The 16,492-nt window shown below is 49.7% G+C and overlaps 1 protein-coding gene across 3 annotated transcripts in view; it reads left to right on the top strand.

Moving 5' to 3' along the window:
• The first annotated feature begins 14,309 nt into the window (after window positions 1-14,309).
• Window positions 14,310-16,492, top strand: part of FBXO21 (F-box protein 21) — a 46,224-nt gene continuing 44,041 nt past the window's right edge. For 2 of the 3 annotated variants that reach the window (XM_086681785.1, XM_086681784.1), the window contains exons 1-2: window positions 14,310-14,570; window positions 15,443-15,578. In XM_086681785.1, the coding sequence (XP_086537911.1) occupies window positions 14,332-14,570; window positions 15,443-15,578 (375 nt within the window). In that variant the 5' untranslated portion in view covers window positions 14,310-14,331. Of the gene's footprint in view, window positions 14,571-14,701; window positions 15,028-15,442; window positions 15,579-16,492 lie in introns of those variants that run through there. The other variant, XM_086681786.1, reaches the window with a different exon arrangement.

Below are 16,492 nucleotides of genomic sequence, written 5' to 3'. Positions count from 1 at the left end.
CCTTTCCGTTCGGGGAAATGCTTCGGACTTACCGAAATGGAGCTTTTTGGAAACGGACCCGAGTCCAAATGCTAACTCTATCACCCCCCTCCCTGTTTCCACAGACAGCCCCAGGCTGGTGACTTAACCTTTCCAAGTCCATATACAGCACCTATATAGCAAAGTGGGTTAAATGAGATAATGCCCGTAAAATAACCAGTTATGCCTCCTGGCCCGCTGACACTTTTGAATTTTTTTTTTTTTCACTTCGTCAGTAACTGTATGCAGAAGGCGCAATGATGTGTACAGAACAATATACAGTTCCTGTTTGTGGAAGATTAGAATCTCGTATGTAGACACACAAGGCTTAGAATCAACATACATGTCTGGGGTTCGAGAACTGGGTGGATTGCACCTGCCGGCCTGGGGACACCAGGTTTCGAGGAAGTAGGAAAAGTGGGGACGAAAGGCACAGACTGGGAACGGTAAATCGGGGCTGGCTTCAGGCGTGGCTTTGGAAGGCTGTGGAGGCTGACGGTGGTGAGGCAGATGCCTGGCAGGTGAGCAGGGGCCAGGTGCTAGGGAGAGGCGAGGGCATGTCGAGGAATTTTGACTTCATTTGGTAGGCAGCAGGAAATCCCTAAGAACGTTTTTTTTTTTAATGGGAAAAAATAAGGCGACTGGAATTGCGCTTGGAAAAGAATATTGGGGCTGCAGCACAGAGCGTGGATGGCTGGCCTGTTGAACTATCTGTGGAGTATTGTGGTTACCAAGACTGGACTGAGGGAAGAGGCAGATGCAGTGACAAAGCCACTCCAGGGCTGAGTCACCAGGAACTGGAGACCTATCTGTTGCGGAGAAAGTCAAGAGTCTTCCCTCTAGGCTGAGAAAGGAGCCTCATGAGGAAAAAACAAAACAAAAAACAAAAAACCAGCCTCATGGGAAAGAAGAGTTTACACTTGTTGCCATGATTACCAGCCAGTGGGGTGAATCCTTCCAGGCTCCGGCCATGCCTGCATGCACACAAAGAGAACTGACCCCAGGCCAGTAGACATTGGCCTTAGAACACGGGATTTTCTTGCCAAACACATTCTCGGCAGCCACCTGCTTTGGACTTCCAAAAGGAGGTCAGGTTTTGCCCGAAGTCCAAAACAAGTGAGATTTTTTGACCCAGATCACGGGTAAACAGCTTCTATGCCAGTGTCATCAGGAAAACTGTGGGGTTAAGATCTTGTTTTAAGCCGGCCATTAACTGGCATATTTTCATCTCTGCTACCCTGACCTCTAATGTGTCACCATGGCCCCCTTACCCACAAAGCCTTCTGACTGAACTGGCCAGTTCATCTGAGACCACCTGCAGGTGACAAGAAGAGAGAAATATTCATCTGGGCATCCTAGAGGACTTGTCCATCCTCACTGACATCTCTCAACCCTTGTAAGGCTTCCTGCATCCAAAAGTCCTGGTTAGCTCAAGAATTAAAGGCCAGGGGCTGGAATGGGGGAAGGGAGATCCGAGAGTCCCTGCCCTACCTCCCACCGTTCGGGACTCATCACAGATGGTCCCACGAACCTGAATCTGACCTTCCGGCGCTGACACGAACCTGGTCTCTCCTTTCTCTATCATACACACCCTGTCCTCGGTCCCCTGCCAATCCCTGCCCCCAAACACCGATGAGACTCGGGTGAGTCTTAGGTGAGGACCCAGGTAAATGTTCACCCCTGGAACACGGGTCTTGAGTCTATTCCCTATGACTACTTGTCAAAGCCCCGTGCAAGGGCGGAGGTCAGGGGTAGATATGCCTTTGTTTGTTGAGGCGTCTGAGTTGTCCTGGAATGTCCGAACGGTTCTGGACAAGAAGGACATGTCTGCCTGGTCCAGGACAGCGACCATTCCTAACGAGGTGGCCCTGGCAGGCAGGACCGAACAAACCTGCCTTAAGATGCTGCTTTTCCGTAGTCTTCCAGAAAATGACTCCAGGACATCAAAGTGCCCAGCTTGGCTCCCAAGCTGTCAGAGCCTCTGGTCCAGGGCCAGCCAACCTCAGCACTTTTGGCATTTGGGCCCAGTTCTTTGTGGTGGGGGCTGCCCTGGGCATTGTAAAGACAGGATGTGGCATGTCATCTCTGGCCTCCACCCACTAAAAGCCAGTATCAGTCCCCCTCCTGCCAAATGTGACAACCAAATATGTCTTCGGACATTGCCAGATGTCCCCTGGGAGCAAAAACATCGCTCCTGGCTGCCCCAGGCCTTTTCATCACAGACCTACTGGAGTCAGCGGAGGACCCCTCGGCCTGATGGCTTTGTTTCCGTTATCTGCCACCAACTTGAGACTCCAAGGATTTGGTGGGGGGCCGGGGGGATAAAAAAAAGTGGTTTCACAAACTCCCTCCCAAGACAGAAGGATGCTGCTTCCATCTCGGTAGGAGGCTGTGCCCTCGGCATCGCTCTGATTATGACCCGTGAAGGCCCAATGCCGTGCCGCCCTGCCTCCACCCTGTTTTCCTTGTGTCGCGCTGTCTTGTGATCGTAGACCCACTCTGGGCTCAGCAGTGGTTTCCTGGAAGGCAGAAAGAGAGAGAGAACACGCAGTTGGCCGCCCCTCCTTGCTGTCCCAATGGGTTTCCATTCAGGGTTGAGGAGCTGGGGAGGTGGGCAGAGTGGGTGTCACATGTCACCAAACACACACACACACACACACACACACGCCGTCAGAAACTCGGACGTCCCCCTACCTCTGAGCTCTCGATGCTGCTAATGTCCGCCCAGTGTCCCATGCGCTCCGGCACCTTCCTTTAAGGACTGACGCCCGCCCCACGCTCCTCGCGAGGTTGTCCAAGCTGTGTTCACTGCATGCTCTCCTTCTAACTCGTCCTTGATGGAATTCAACACAAGTCTTATGCCTGTTTGCATTATGGTTACCATATTAAAAAGTGGAGTCGACTTCACTGGCTGTTGTCTGTTGTTTGATTTGCTTGGAGCTTCTCCCACCTTTGCTTGCTGTCGCTGGCCAGGTGTCCCCCCACCACCCCCACCCAGGAAGCCCACCCTGAGGGAGGTGGCAGAGATGGGTTGGGGAGTGGTCTGAGGCAGGGGAGGGGAGAGGCGGGGAGGGAGGGAGGGAGAGCAGTCCACCTGATCCGAGGGAAAGCCGGAGCTGCAATATTGTCGCAACAGAAATTTCAGCCAACGGTGCAGGGAATTCTGAAGGTGACCTTCCGGAGCTGTCCCGTGATTTGCGGCCAGAAGGCCGGGTTTCATACCCCTCTGTCAGCCAGTCCTGGACCAGCCTGCTCTCTGCAGTGGAAGCCACCCCCGAGGGGTGGATTGCTGAGGGCACTCCAGGATGCTTCCAGCAGCTGGAGAACAGTTCTAGAGCCTTGACATGGATCCAGATCCCGGTGGAGCATTCCCAGCATCCTGTCCACACTGCCCCACAACACCTTTGCCCCCATCATGGCTGCATTCACTGGATGGGCCCCAAAGAAACTGTACCACCTTCGCCCCAGCCCTCTCTCCCTGTATACACAACCCTGAGGACCCTAAAACCTAATTCCTAGCTAGCTTCAGACCCGGTTCCAGAAGGAAGGAGCCTCAAAAGCACCAAAAGGACAGATGAAGAGGAGCTTACCCCAAATGCCCCGACAGGATGGTTAGTATAAAAGGATAAACTGGGGGGGTGGGGGCCCCCAAGGCTTCGTCATGCCCTTCTGGACATGGCCATTTGGATGCCGTGACCATTTTGACATTCACGCCTATTTCCTGGCCAAAAAGCACAAACAGCTAGATAGCCTTTTAAACTACAGAATAACTTCCCCAACATCAAACATTCCCCACATACCATCCCTGCCTTCTCCACCCTATTCCTGAACCTCAGGCCCAAGTTCAAATGCGAGATGCAGGTCAGAGATGGGGGTGGGACCAGAGAAGCCCTCAGTGTCCAGCTCTACCCTGCCTCACAGAAACTAATTAAAATAATGGCTAAGAGTTATCAAATGCCAATCTTCATGGGAATAGTTAGACGTGTATCATCACTCAACTTGGGAAACTGAGGCACAAGGAGATGAGCCAGTTTGTGCAAGGTGAACGTAGCTAGTACATGTTACAGGTAGAATTCGAACCCAGACTGTCCAGCTCTAGAATCTGCATTCTTCACCACCAGCCAGTGCTGCTGCCAGGAGACCCAGACAGTCAAGTTCAAATCCCGGCTCTTCCACTTCCCGGCTGTGCAACTTTGGACGAGTTACTCAACCTCTCTGTTTCTTCCTTTCTGCATGTCTAGTAGGCTGCGGTTGTTTCAACTTCATTGCCTTGCAATGGGATTAAATGGGTTCATATATTAACATATTCAACACACATAGAACAGTATAGGATAGGATAGAATAGAATAGTCCCATATATGAATAAATATATTAAGATCCTAGCTTCCGATGTTCTCAGCTTTGTTTCTCTTATGGAAGCTCCATCTTTCTTCTTAATTTTCCATCTTTCTTTTAAAATTTTTTTCTAGTGTTTATTTATTTTCGACAGAGAGTGACAGAGTGCAAGCAGGGGGAGGAGGGGCAGAGAGAGAGGAGACACAGAATGTGAAGCAGGCTCCAGGCTCTGAGCTGTCAGCGCAGAGCCCGACGCGGGGCTCGAACTCACAGACCGCGAGATCACGACCTGAGCCGAAGTCGGACGACGCTTAACCGACTGAGCCACCCAGGCGCCTGTCACACGGCTCCTTCTTGGCATAATTCACCATTTGCTATTCAGCCCTGGGTGCCTTAGGCACCCCTTCAGACTTCTGTCATCAGAGGAGACATTTTAAAAGCCAATTTCCTGGGTTTCTCCCCCCGCCTGCCCATTAGCGCTTGCTAGGTATAAGTTCTGACTTCTGAATTTTTAACCAGCCCCCCAACCTGCACTGGAGTTTTGACAAGTCCAGCATCAGAGGTGGCTGGGAACAATTTAACATTTCTCTGCATCCTGACTGGGGTGACTGCTGTTGCCTGGCAACCAGGTGAAAAAAAAAATCCAAGTTTACACCAAAACAGAACCTTCCCAACCACAAATCAAAAGGAGAAGGGGGTGGGAGACAAGTGGGGGAAGGAGGAAAACGGATCTTTGAGTCACTGCAGGTCAATATAGAATATGGGCCTCACAAATAGTAAAAATGTACTTTTTTTTTTCCTTCATTGGACCCTTGGCAAAATCACCGAGAGAACAAAACCAGAGAAATTATTTACAGTCGAGGGATCAGTATGGAGCTTGGAACCCACATCACTACAAGGAAATCGCTTTAGCAATGGTCTCTGGAGGAAAATAAGATTAAGTTAATCAAACAGCAGACAATTAAAGCTGAGTAATTAGTAAAGGGTTTTTTTGGTTTTTTTTTTTTTTTTTTAATCTTTTTGTACTGCTAGACTTAGGGAGGGAGGGGAACAGGGGCGTGTGGTCTCTTGGTCTCTCGGCAGTCTGGGTTTCCTCCGCTGGAACTCAGAGTTGACATCGGAAGCCTCTCTTAGCTTTTCCTTACAGTTCCCAGGAACGTGAGATCTTCAAGTTATGAGCCCCTCCTTCCTCTGCTCCCATTTCTGGTCTCACGGGGACGTGGTGGGGAAAAGATACTAAGCGCAGGAAAGCCTCTGAGACCCACTGTAATTTCCAGGTGTGGTATCCGCGGCCTTGGTGAAACTGTGCGGTAACTGAGTTTCATTTTGAAGGCTTTGAAAAGAGTCACTGATGGAAATGCCGTTTTTAGCAGAGAGCTACAGGCCAATCTGTGGGGAGAGAGACACCTGTTCCTTTTTCCTCCAGGCTGGTGGCTTCCCCTTCTTTGAAAAACACACACTGCCCCCAGAGTGCCCTTCTGAAACATCTCCTTTATCCGTCATGCCTTTTTTTACAAGGCATTCAATGCCGCCAGGGACCAGAGGATCAGGGCCATCCCCTCTGGCCAACATTCAGTGCTTGCTCTGGCCACAGGCAGGCTTTCTCAATTTTGGTTGCCTCCCTGGCTCCACACAAAGCTTCCCCGTCTGTGGGTTCACCCCAATGATTCTTTGTGTGTGTGTGTGTGCGTGTGTGTGTGTGCGTGTGTGTGTTTTGCCTTTGTCTTTTATTTATTTATTTTGCATAGAATTTATTGCCAAGTTAGCTAACACACAGTGTGCTCTTGGCTTCGGGAGTAGATTCCCATGACTCATCACTTACATAAAACACCCAGGGCTCCTCCCGAGTGCCCCCCTCAATGCCCATCATCCATTTTCCTGGCCTCCCCGCCCACCCCCCAAGGGTTCTAAAGGCAGCTTTTCTCTCCTTCCGGCTAGCCTTTGTTTCTGCTCCTCCCCTTACCTGGAAAGCTCACCCCTCCTCTTCGCCCAACTCCAATCCCATGTCTATTGCTGAGGGCTGGATTCAAACACTGCCTTTTCAGCTTCTCTGTACCAGTCGCTTGGCGTATTGGAGAGATTGCTTTGCAATCGTTATGTGTGTCTGCGCGCGCATGTTTTATCTGCCTCTATGTATTTGTTACCTCTTGCCACTGAATGCTGAGTAACAGCCAACCACGTAATCTCCCTGGCACACTGCATTACTGCAGATTTCGGGGTCATGCGGCTGTGAGCAGCAGTCCTGCAGCCACCTTTACTGTAGCTTCGTAAAACCCATCAGAGACCTCTGACATCCAGAGCAGTGAGATCATAAATTTGTGAGGCTTTTTTTTTAATGTTTATTTATTTTTGAAGGAGAGAGAGAGACAGGTGTGAGTGGGGGAAGGGCAGAGAGAGAGAGAGAGAGAGAGAGGGAGACACAGAATCTGAAGCAGGCTCCAGGCTCTGAGCTGTCAGCACGGGGCTCGAACTCACGAGCTGTGAGATCATGACCTGAGCTGAAGTCGGCTGAGCCACCCAGGCACCCCGTGAGGTTTTTCTTATAAAGTGTGTTTATTTATTTGAGAGTGAGAGAGAGCAAGCATGAGCAGGGGAGGGGCGGAGAGAGGAGGAGAGAGACTCCCAAGCGGACTTTGCACAATCAGCACGCAGCCCTACGTGGGGCTCGGTCCCACAAACCGTGAGATCATGATGGGGTCTGAAACCAAGAGCCGATGCTTAACTGACTGGGCCACCCAGGTGCCCCTAAATTTGTGTTGATTTAAGCCAGTAAATTGTGGTAATTTATTACAACAGCAATGGAAAACTCATACAAAATCTGCATTAAATCTGTGGTAGTTTCATATTCGCTACTGCTCTAGGAAAGAATCCCTTTCCTTGCCTCTTCCTGCTTCTAGAAGCTGCCCTGTGTCACATCTCCACTCTCTGCCTCTGACCCTCCTGTCTCCTTATAAGGACCTTTGTGATTACATTGGGCTCACCCAGGTTGTCTAGGAAAATTCCCCATCTCAAGAGTCCTAACCTAATTACATCCGCAAAGTCCCTTTTGCCATGTAAGGTAACTGTGAACTTGTGATTTATAATAAGAAATATATATTTGGTCTTCACCCCTGTTTCTGGCAAAGAGTTCCTAAAACCCTTGGGATTTCCTAAGTGTTAAGAGTGATAAAGTTGTCTCATTATTCCCAACAAACCCCTTTCACCCACACCTGAGTGGATGTAAATGCGGTGAGTTTGGGAAAGCATCTGGGGATGGGGGGCTGGTTGCCAGGGAAACGAACCATGTGACCAAAGGGTTGGAACTTTCAGTCCCACCCTTCCTGACCTCCGAGGAGGGGAGAGGGGTTGGAGGTTGTTGAATCAATCACCAGCGGCCGATGAGTGAATCAATCATGCCTTTGTAATGAAGCCTCCATAAAAACCCAAAAGGACAGGATTCAGAAGCACCAAGATTGGTGAACCCGTGGAGATTCATGGAGAACGGTGCCCTTTGAGAGGGCATGGAAGCTCCTAGACCTCTCCCCGTACCTTCTATCTGGCTGTTCCTGAGTTATATCCTTTTATAATAAGCCAGTGACCTGGGAAGTAAAATGTCTCTGAGTTCTGTGAGTCATTCTAGCAAACTGGTTGAAGAGATCAAGGGAACCTCTGATTTATAGCCAATCAGAACTACAGGTAACAACCTTGGCTTGTTAAGTACCAGCTACAGGGGGGCTGGGGCAGTCTTAGAGGTCTAAGCCTGAACCTGTGGGGGCTGATGCTATCTCCAGGTAGACAGTGTCAGAATTGGGTCGAGTTGTAGTGTCAGAGAATTGCTTGGTGGTGCTGGGAGAAAACACACACATGTCAGAGGCTCCAGGGATTAGAATGTGAACGTGTTTGGGGGCTACCACTCAGCCTACTGTAGTTCGCCCTCTGGCCCCCGGAGACTGATGCCCACCCCCACCCCACCCCGTGCAAAATACAGCCAGCTAAATGGACTTGCACTCACAGGATTACTTATTCACCAGAAATATGATGAGGATTTACTGTGTGTTAGGCCCTTTCATAGACACTGGAGATCAACCAGGAGGGCTCACATCTGTTGGAAGGAGAGAGACCATAATTTTTTTTTTTTTTTTGAGGGAGTATGTTATAGTGATAGATGGTGATAAGTGATTTTGGAGAAAAAAAAAAAAACAGACGGAGAGTTTAAATAAGGCAGTTTGGTGCCGGGTGGGGGGAGGTCTCATCAACCATGTGACTGAGGGAGAAAGTCAAAGGGTAAGTGAGGAGCTGGGAAGCCAGCACTCCAGGAAAAAGGAACTGAACTAGCAAAGGCCCTCGGCTGGAACAGAGTCTGGGGAAATGGACCAGAAGAGAAAGTGTTTGTAGACATATTTTGAGAACAAAGAAAACCATTGGGGTCGTTGAGGGGTGTGGAAATGGTCTCTCCAGTTAGATTGTAGAGATCTCTTGGGAGAGGAATATTGAAACCCTCCGGCCAAAGATAACCAGATGTACACCATATGCTGATACTCCACAAAGATGAGTTTATTCGCAGGGAGAGGGCACCCTGGAGGAGCTCTGGGGGGCCTTGTAGGATGGGGTGGGAGGGGGTTAGTCTAGCATTTAGGCTTATATTAGGTAATTTTAAGCGGGAGCTATACTGCCTCTGTGTTCAATACATACAGTCAGCAGTTCAGCGAGAGGGAACTGTAGGATTAATTTTAACATCTAGAATCTCCCCTGTTGCCCAAAGAGAAAGAGACTCATTCCCTTCTTCCCTTCTCAGAGCATTTCCTTGAGAAACTGCATATGTGTAAATCTTTCCTCTGTCCTTTGATATGTACACAAATCTTTTCTGTCAGTGCTATTTTTTTTTTATTATGGTAAACTACATGTAACAGAAAATTTGCCATTGAACTATTTTTAAGCATACAATCCGATGGCATAAAGGGCATTCTTAATGGCATATAACTGTCACCCGTATCTCTTTCCAGAACGTTTTCTATCACCCTACACAGAAACTATAACCATTAAGCAATAACTCCCCATTGCCTCCTCACTCCCAGCCCTTGGTGACCACCAGTCTACATTCAGTGTCTATGTATTTGCCTCTTCTAGAAGTTTCAAAGCAGTGAGATCATACGGTATCTGTCCTTCTGTGACTGGCTTCTTTCACTTAGCATAACGTCTTCAGGGTTCATCTGTGTTATAACACATATCAGTACTCCATTCCATTTTACAGCTGAATAATATTCCACTGCACATGTATATGACATTTTGCAAATCTTTTTGAAAGGCTAAACAAGCCGGGGCACCTGAGGGACTCAGTTGGGGCTGAATTGGTTGGAACTCTCTCTCTCCCTTTCTCTCTCTGCCCCTCCCTGCTCACATTCCCTCTCTCTCTCTCTCTCTCTCTCTCAAGAATAAATAAATAAATAAAAATTTTTAAAGGCTAAACAAGCCTTGTGGCAGTAGTAAAATTCAGGAATATTTTCCTTAAGGGCCTGAGAAACATCTCTTTGAAATGTAAATATCAGGGAAGATAGTGTCCCTATCTCCCTGTGACTGTGGGAGTTTAGCCTAAGCGTCTTGTTCCAAGCTGTAACCACTGGCCTGTGGTAAAGATAAGAAGTTTTCATACTTCCTTGAGCCAAAGGCAATTCGCTAGCACAATGTGTACCCCAATTATCAAATGAGCTTAGGATGAACTAGGAAATATGTGACCAGGTCCTCATCCCTGAGGACAAGTTAACATTCATCTCGAAAGCATGTATGTGACGCGATACTTGGCTGTATATCAAAAGAGTGGAATTTCTCTGTCCTCGTAATCTCATTAGCGGATTACCTGTGCTGTGCCTTAAGTCTGGTTTAATGCCTGCTCCCACTATTGAAACGACTCTTTTCTAGAATTGTGGAGAGGATTTTCTGGATTGGCAGGAGACTTTAATTTTTTCCCAATGGCGTCTTGGCCATCTTTGATCAGAACTGGGCAGGGGGAGGGGCGCCTGGGTGGCGCAGTCGGTTAAGCTTCCGACTTCAGCCAGGTCACGATCTCGCCGTCCGTGAGTTCGAGCCCCGCGTCGGGCTCTGGGCTGATGGCTCAGAGCCTGGAGCCTGTTTCCGATTCTGTGTCTCCCTCTCTCTCTGCCCCTCCCCCGTTCATGCTCTGTCTCTCTCTGTCCCACAAATAAATAAACGTTGAAAATTAAAAAAAAAAAAAAAAAAGAACTGGGCAGGGGTGCCTGGATGGCTCAGTCAGCTAGGTGTCTGACTTCAGCTCGGGTCATGATCTCGTGGTTCGTGGGTTCGAGCCCCGTGTGGGCTCTGTGCTGTCAGCCCAGAGTCTGGAGCCTGCTCTTGATTCCGTGTCTCCCTCTCTTTCTGCCCCTCCCCTGCTCACACTCTGTCTCTCTGTCTCTCAAAAATAAATAAACATTAAAAAGATTAAAGAAGAAGAAGAAGAAGAAGAAGAAGAAGAAATGGGCAGAGGGAAGGCCTGGATGGCATCGATAAGAAAATAAGAGTTGTTCTTAAGAATGGCGTACCAATCACCTGTGCAGCTGTGGGGTCTGCCTTCCATCTAAGGGGCTGAACACTTTGGTTACTAAAGTCTTAGGGTCATTGGGGCTGATTTTCACATTCTTGTGGCCAGAGTGAAAGCCAGGGGAACATTTAGGAGCCACACTGGAGACATAGACCTAGACTGTGGCTGAGGAAAACGGAGAGGAGACAGATTGATGACCATTAGGAGTGATCTGTTTAGAGAAGAGAATTGCTTCCTCGTTCCAAAAGAAGAAAAAGTTTTCTCGGAGAAACCGAGGCAGAGAGAACATACCCTCTGCTTGGGCGTTTGAATATGGATAGTGCTTCCCAGCACACTTAAGACATGATCCCAAGCCTCTTTGTAGGCCCTGTAGGACCTGACAGAGGCAAGTAAGTACGTGCCTCGGTTGACAGCATGGATTCTGGGTCCGCCACGTCATTCCAGTTTAGAGCTGCCCAGCTAAGCCTTTTCCCATTTCCTGATCCACAAAATCAAGGGCACATGGCTGTACTATGTTGTACTATGCTGTTTAAGTTTGGGGTTTATTTGTCCTGTGGCAATACTAACTGACATATACGCACGGTTTCATTTAATAGGAAGATCTGTTGTTGTCTTTCTTTTGCCTCAAAAAGTGACGTTTACTCAGAGAAAAAAATGACAAGAGGTCCATCCTTTGGCTGTCTTCCCTCCCCCCTCCTGCTCCTCCTCAGCGCCACATGGACTGAACCCTGGGTAGGACTAGGTAGCAGGACAGCCCCTCAGATGAGGTCAGTCACATTGAGGGGCATCTCCTCAATGGAGGTGTGTAGAAGGTCTTGATGTCCCGAAGAGTCCTCTCGCCTTAGGGAGATCTGTTGTTTCTCCCACTTTATAGATGAGGAACCCAAGGCACAGTGGGTGGAGCATGTGACTCTTCATCTCAGGGCCGCAAGTTCGAGCTCCACACTGGGTGTAGCGATTACTTGAAAAAATTGCCAATAATAAGGCCACTTAAAAAAATAGGAGATCGGGGCGCCTGGGTGGCGCAGTGGGTTGAGCGTCCGACTTCAGCCAGGTCACGATCTCACGGTCCGTGAGTTCGAGCCCCGCGTCAGGCTCTGGGCTGATGGCTCGGAGCCTGGAGCCTGTTTCCGATTCTGTGTCTCCCTCTCTCTCTGCCCCTCCCCCGTTCATGCTCTGTCTCTGTCTGTCCCATAAATAAATAAAAACGTTGAAAAAAAAATTTAAGAAAAAAATAGGAGATCAAGGCAAGGTCTTTAAAGAGGTAATTGAGTTAAAATGAGGTCATTAGGATGGTCCCTAATCGAACAGGACTGGTGTCCTTCTAAGAGGAGACTAGGACACAGACACACGCACAGAGAAGACCACGTGAGGACAGAGGGAAAAGACGGCCATCCCCGAGCCATGGAGACAAGCCTCAGAAGAAGGCCACCCTGCCCACACCTTGAACTCAGACTTCTGGCCTCTAGAACCATGGAAAAATACATTTCTGTGAAGCCACTCACTCTGGGGTGCTTTGTTACAGTGCTTTAGCAAACGAATACAATCAGTAACACACTTTTGAACAAATGTATTGAGGTGAAATTCACACGACATAAAATTAAACATTTTATTTTTTTTTAAGTGAGCTCTACACCCCACGTGGGGCTCTAACTCACAACCCTGAGACCAGCCAGGCAGGTGCCCCTAAAACTAAACATTTAAAAATGAACTACTCAGTGGCAGTTAGTACATTCACAATGTTCAACCACCACCTCCATCTAGTTCCAAAATATTGGAACACTTTCTCCCCATTCCTCTATAACATACTTTCATCCAGTACTTTCCCTGTGTCGGGCACTGTTCTATGCACTTTACCTCAATGTACTCATTTAATTCTGTTGACAGTCCCAGGAGGCCAGCATTCTTATTATTATCCCCATTTTACAGATAAGAAGCTGCCCCTCAGAAAGTCTGACCTGCTCGAGCTAAACAGCTCGTTAGACAATTGCAAATAATAGACAATTATTGAGGATCGACCATGTGTAGGGTCTGGGCCACGTCACTGGGCACCCACAGGTGATCAAATGCTGTCCCGATGCCGAAGTTGCTTTTGATCTAGCAGGAAAGACAAAGGTTGGATAGTTATAAATTAATGACAAGACTGAAAAATCCTGGGAAGGAATCATACCTGGGGCAGTGGGGCTGAGGTGAGGGAAGAAATGTCATCTGGAGAGGTTAAGCTAAGGCCTGGAGGAAGTAGCTCAAAGGAAGACATTCTAGCACAAAGTATATTCTAGGCAGTGGGGCCAGCATACATGTGAAGGCCAGAAGTGGAAGGAAAGAGACCAGGCTGGCTGGGGCATGGCTAGTGAGGGAGAGAATGGCTTCAGATAGGCAAGGAGAGGTAGACAGGGGTCTATCCCTTTGCAACAATGTTAGAGATTTCAGATTCATTTCTAAGGGCAATAGGGAGCTATGGATGGCTCACCATCCGCTGAGAGTTAACTTTATAACTTTATTACTTCCAGGGCATTCTGATTTCCAAATTGGGGTGGGGGCTACCTTGTTGAGCCTCTAAGTACTGACAACAAATCGTTCTATGCCTGTGTGCCCCCCCCCCCCCCACTCACCCACCCAACTGGACTTCGAACTCCTGGGAGGCAAAGACAGCATCTTACTCACATCAGTATCTCCAGGGAACACAGCACAGGGCCTGGGTTAGTAATAGCAATAGTAATGGTAATAATAGGCACAGGCACCAAAAAAGAGTGCCCACCCACACCTGGGTGGCAATTCCTGCTTTGAGCGTTCAAACCCAGGCTCTACCATTTTTTGTGTCTGTGACTTTGAACCAGTGGCTTCCACCTTTATGAGCCTTATTTTCCTTATTCCTTATTATTTCCTTAATGATACTAGAATGGGTATCATTACAGTACGTAACACAGAGGGCTCGAATAAGGAGAAAGAACCTGTAAAATGCTTGGCACGGTACCCTCTCAAGAATATTAAATTAGCTGTTATTACGGCATACTGGTTTAGAGCACAGTCAAGCACAAGCCAAGCGGATCTGAATTAACATCTAGGACACGGGATTCTGAGTAAGTCCGTTTATCTCCCTGAAGCTCAGTTTCCCCATCTGTAACTCAAGGCGATAAAAGTTGATAGGGTTATTGGGAAGATCTGATGAGCTCATGCACAGGAAGCACTCCGGACACATAATCAAAAAGGGAATCTGCTTTGATCGCTGGTTCGCAGCCGCAGGGCCCACAGCACAGCTGGTTTGTAAGAACCGGTTTCCCTGGGTCAGCCGCGGCCCGCGTCGCGGGGGGGGGGGGGGGGGGGGGGGAGGCGGTGGCCACGGGTGTGGGCGGGGCGACCTGGGGCCCGGCCCCTCGAGGCGGGTGGGCGGGGCGAAGCGGAGGGCCCTGGCGCGCGCGCGCGGCGGGCCCAGGTACGCGGACAAGATGGCGGCGGCAGCGGTCGACAGCGCGATGGAGGTGGTGCCGGCGCTGGCGGAGGAGGCCGCGCCCGAGGCGGCGGGCCTCAGCTGCCTGGTCAACCTGCCCGGCGAGGTGCTGGAGTACATCCTGTGCAGCGGCTCGCTGACGGCCGCCGACATCGGCCGCGTCTCCAGCACCTGCCGGCGGCTGCGCGAGCTGTGCCAGAGTAGCGGGAAGGTGTGGAAGGAGCAGTTCCGGGTGAGGTGAGCCGGCCGCCCCGCCGCCCGCGCCCCCGCCCTGCGCCCCCTGGGCCCGGGCCTGGCCGGCCCGCGCCGCCGCCTCCCTGCTCGCGCGCGGACCCCTCCCCGGAGGCCACCCCCGGACCCCTGCCCGCGGACCGACAGACAAAGGCCTCCAGGCCGCCGGCTCCCCGGGCCCCTCGGGTCCACGCCGCTGCCCAAATTGCGCATCGGGAAGCGCCCGGCAGCCGGGCCCGCCTTAGAGGGTCACGACGGTAGGATCCCTGCTGATCCATCCCGCGCGCTTCTTTGTGCCCGACTCCGAGTTAAAATGTTTACATGGATCCGGCGATGCAATGATCTTAACAGCCCTTGGAGGAAGCGGACGCAGCATCCCCTGCTTGCGGGCGGAGAGCACAGATTTCGATGTGGGACCGCGGATAAATCTGGCCCTGGCACACTCGCCGTGTGACCTTGCGGGGTAGCGACTTCCCTTCCTTTTGAGCCTCATGCATCGACTTTAGGCGGTGATAATTAGACCTACCTTTTGCTGTTAGTTATTAAATGAGATGATGTGTAAGGAGCATTTACGCGGGGCCCGGCTCTCGGGAGGCGCGCAGGAAATGTTAGCAGCCCTTGTCGTCACTGTTATTGTTGCTGCAACTGGCCCCATTTTATAGATGGAGAGCGGAGACACAGCATTCCTACTGCTACGCCAAGGTCACGCCGCGAGCGAGTGCGTGCGTGCCGGGTGGAGATTTGAACGGGGTCCATCGCCAGGGCCCCTCGTGCCGCTAAACCATAGTGCTCGTTCTCTGTGTCTCAAGGCTGCCTTTGATTTCGCGTGTCTGCCTTTGAGTCTCTGTGAAGCTGAGGGGGTGTTTCTCTCCTTGTAGGTGGCCTTCCCTTATGAAACACTACAGCCCCACCGACTACGTCAATTGGTTGGAGGAGTATAAAGTTCGGCAGAAAGCTGGGTTAGAAGCCCGGAAGATTGTAGCCTCCTTCTCAAAGAGGTTCTTTTCAGAGCACGTAAGGATCTGTTGATGTAGCTCCCGGCTTTTGCCTACTCCAGTGGTGCATGGGTCTGGGTCTGGAGGCTTCAGCTCATCCAGCTCTTTTCCGTATCCGTTTTTCAGTCCTCACAATCCCTTACTCACTTAGATGGCCGCAAGAGTCATTGTGTCCTTTTCCTCCTATCCAACAACACGAAGCCATTTGTCCCTGCCAGCTTTACTTTTCTAAAGCCAGCGAGAGAATGGGGCTGGAGGGGGAGGGACGGAACTGCAGCACAATGTAGAGGGAATCCAGATCAGCATTCTTTCCCTGCAAGGGGGTTAAACCTATTTTTCGGAGCCTCCCCTTGAGTTGGGGAATCATCAGTGATTGAACGCTGTACAGATTTCACCCAGTAGTTTTCCCGGAAGGGTTGACGAAATTAATACAGTTTTTCTTCTCTGTGGCTTTGAAGATTCTAACCCGTGGTGAATAGCACTATTTGTTAAGGTAGCAGAGGATTAGAAGCGATCTGTAAATCAGAATTATTATTCCCTCAGCTAAATTATCTTACATTACATATCATTATCCCCGAAAAGTTTTTGGATCTTTGTTGTTTTTCTTAATATTGCTGAAATGCATGGGGTTTTGTTGTTTGTGTTTTCCCACAAAGTGTCTCAGAGTTTCTGTATCAGGTCCTGGTTCTTTTTGTAACTCTGGGAAGTAGTTCACACTAATCTTTTAAATTTATTTCTTAGTACAGGGGTTGGGGGGAGGTCTGGAAGTAGAGCCAGTCTGATTTATTTATTTTTGGGTTTTTTTTTTTTTTTTTTTTTTTTTTAAGTAAACTGTACGCCCAATGGGGGGCTTGAACTCATGACCCCTGAGATCAAGAGTCACATGCTCTACCAAATGAGCCAGCCAGGCACCCCTGATTTATTTTACTATCA

The sequence above is a fragment of the Puma concolor genome, chromosome D3, assembly GCF_028749965.1.
Source record: "Puma concolor isolate L17-30 chromosome D3, mPumCon1.1.hap2, whole genome shotgun sequence".
NCBI lineage: Eukaryota > Metazoa > Chordata > Mammalia > Carnivora > Felidae > Puma > Puma concolor.
Note: the sequence above shows the minus strand (reverse complement) of the source record. Positions and strands in the feature narration are given on the sequence as shown.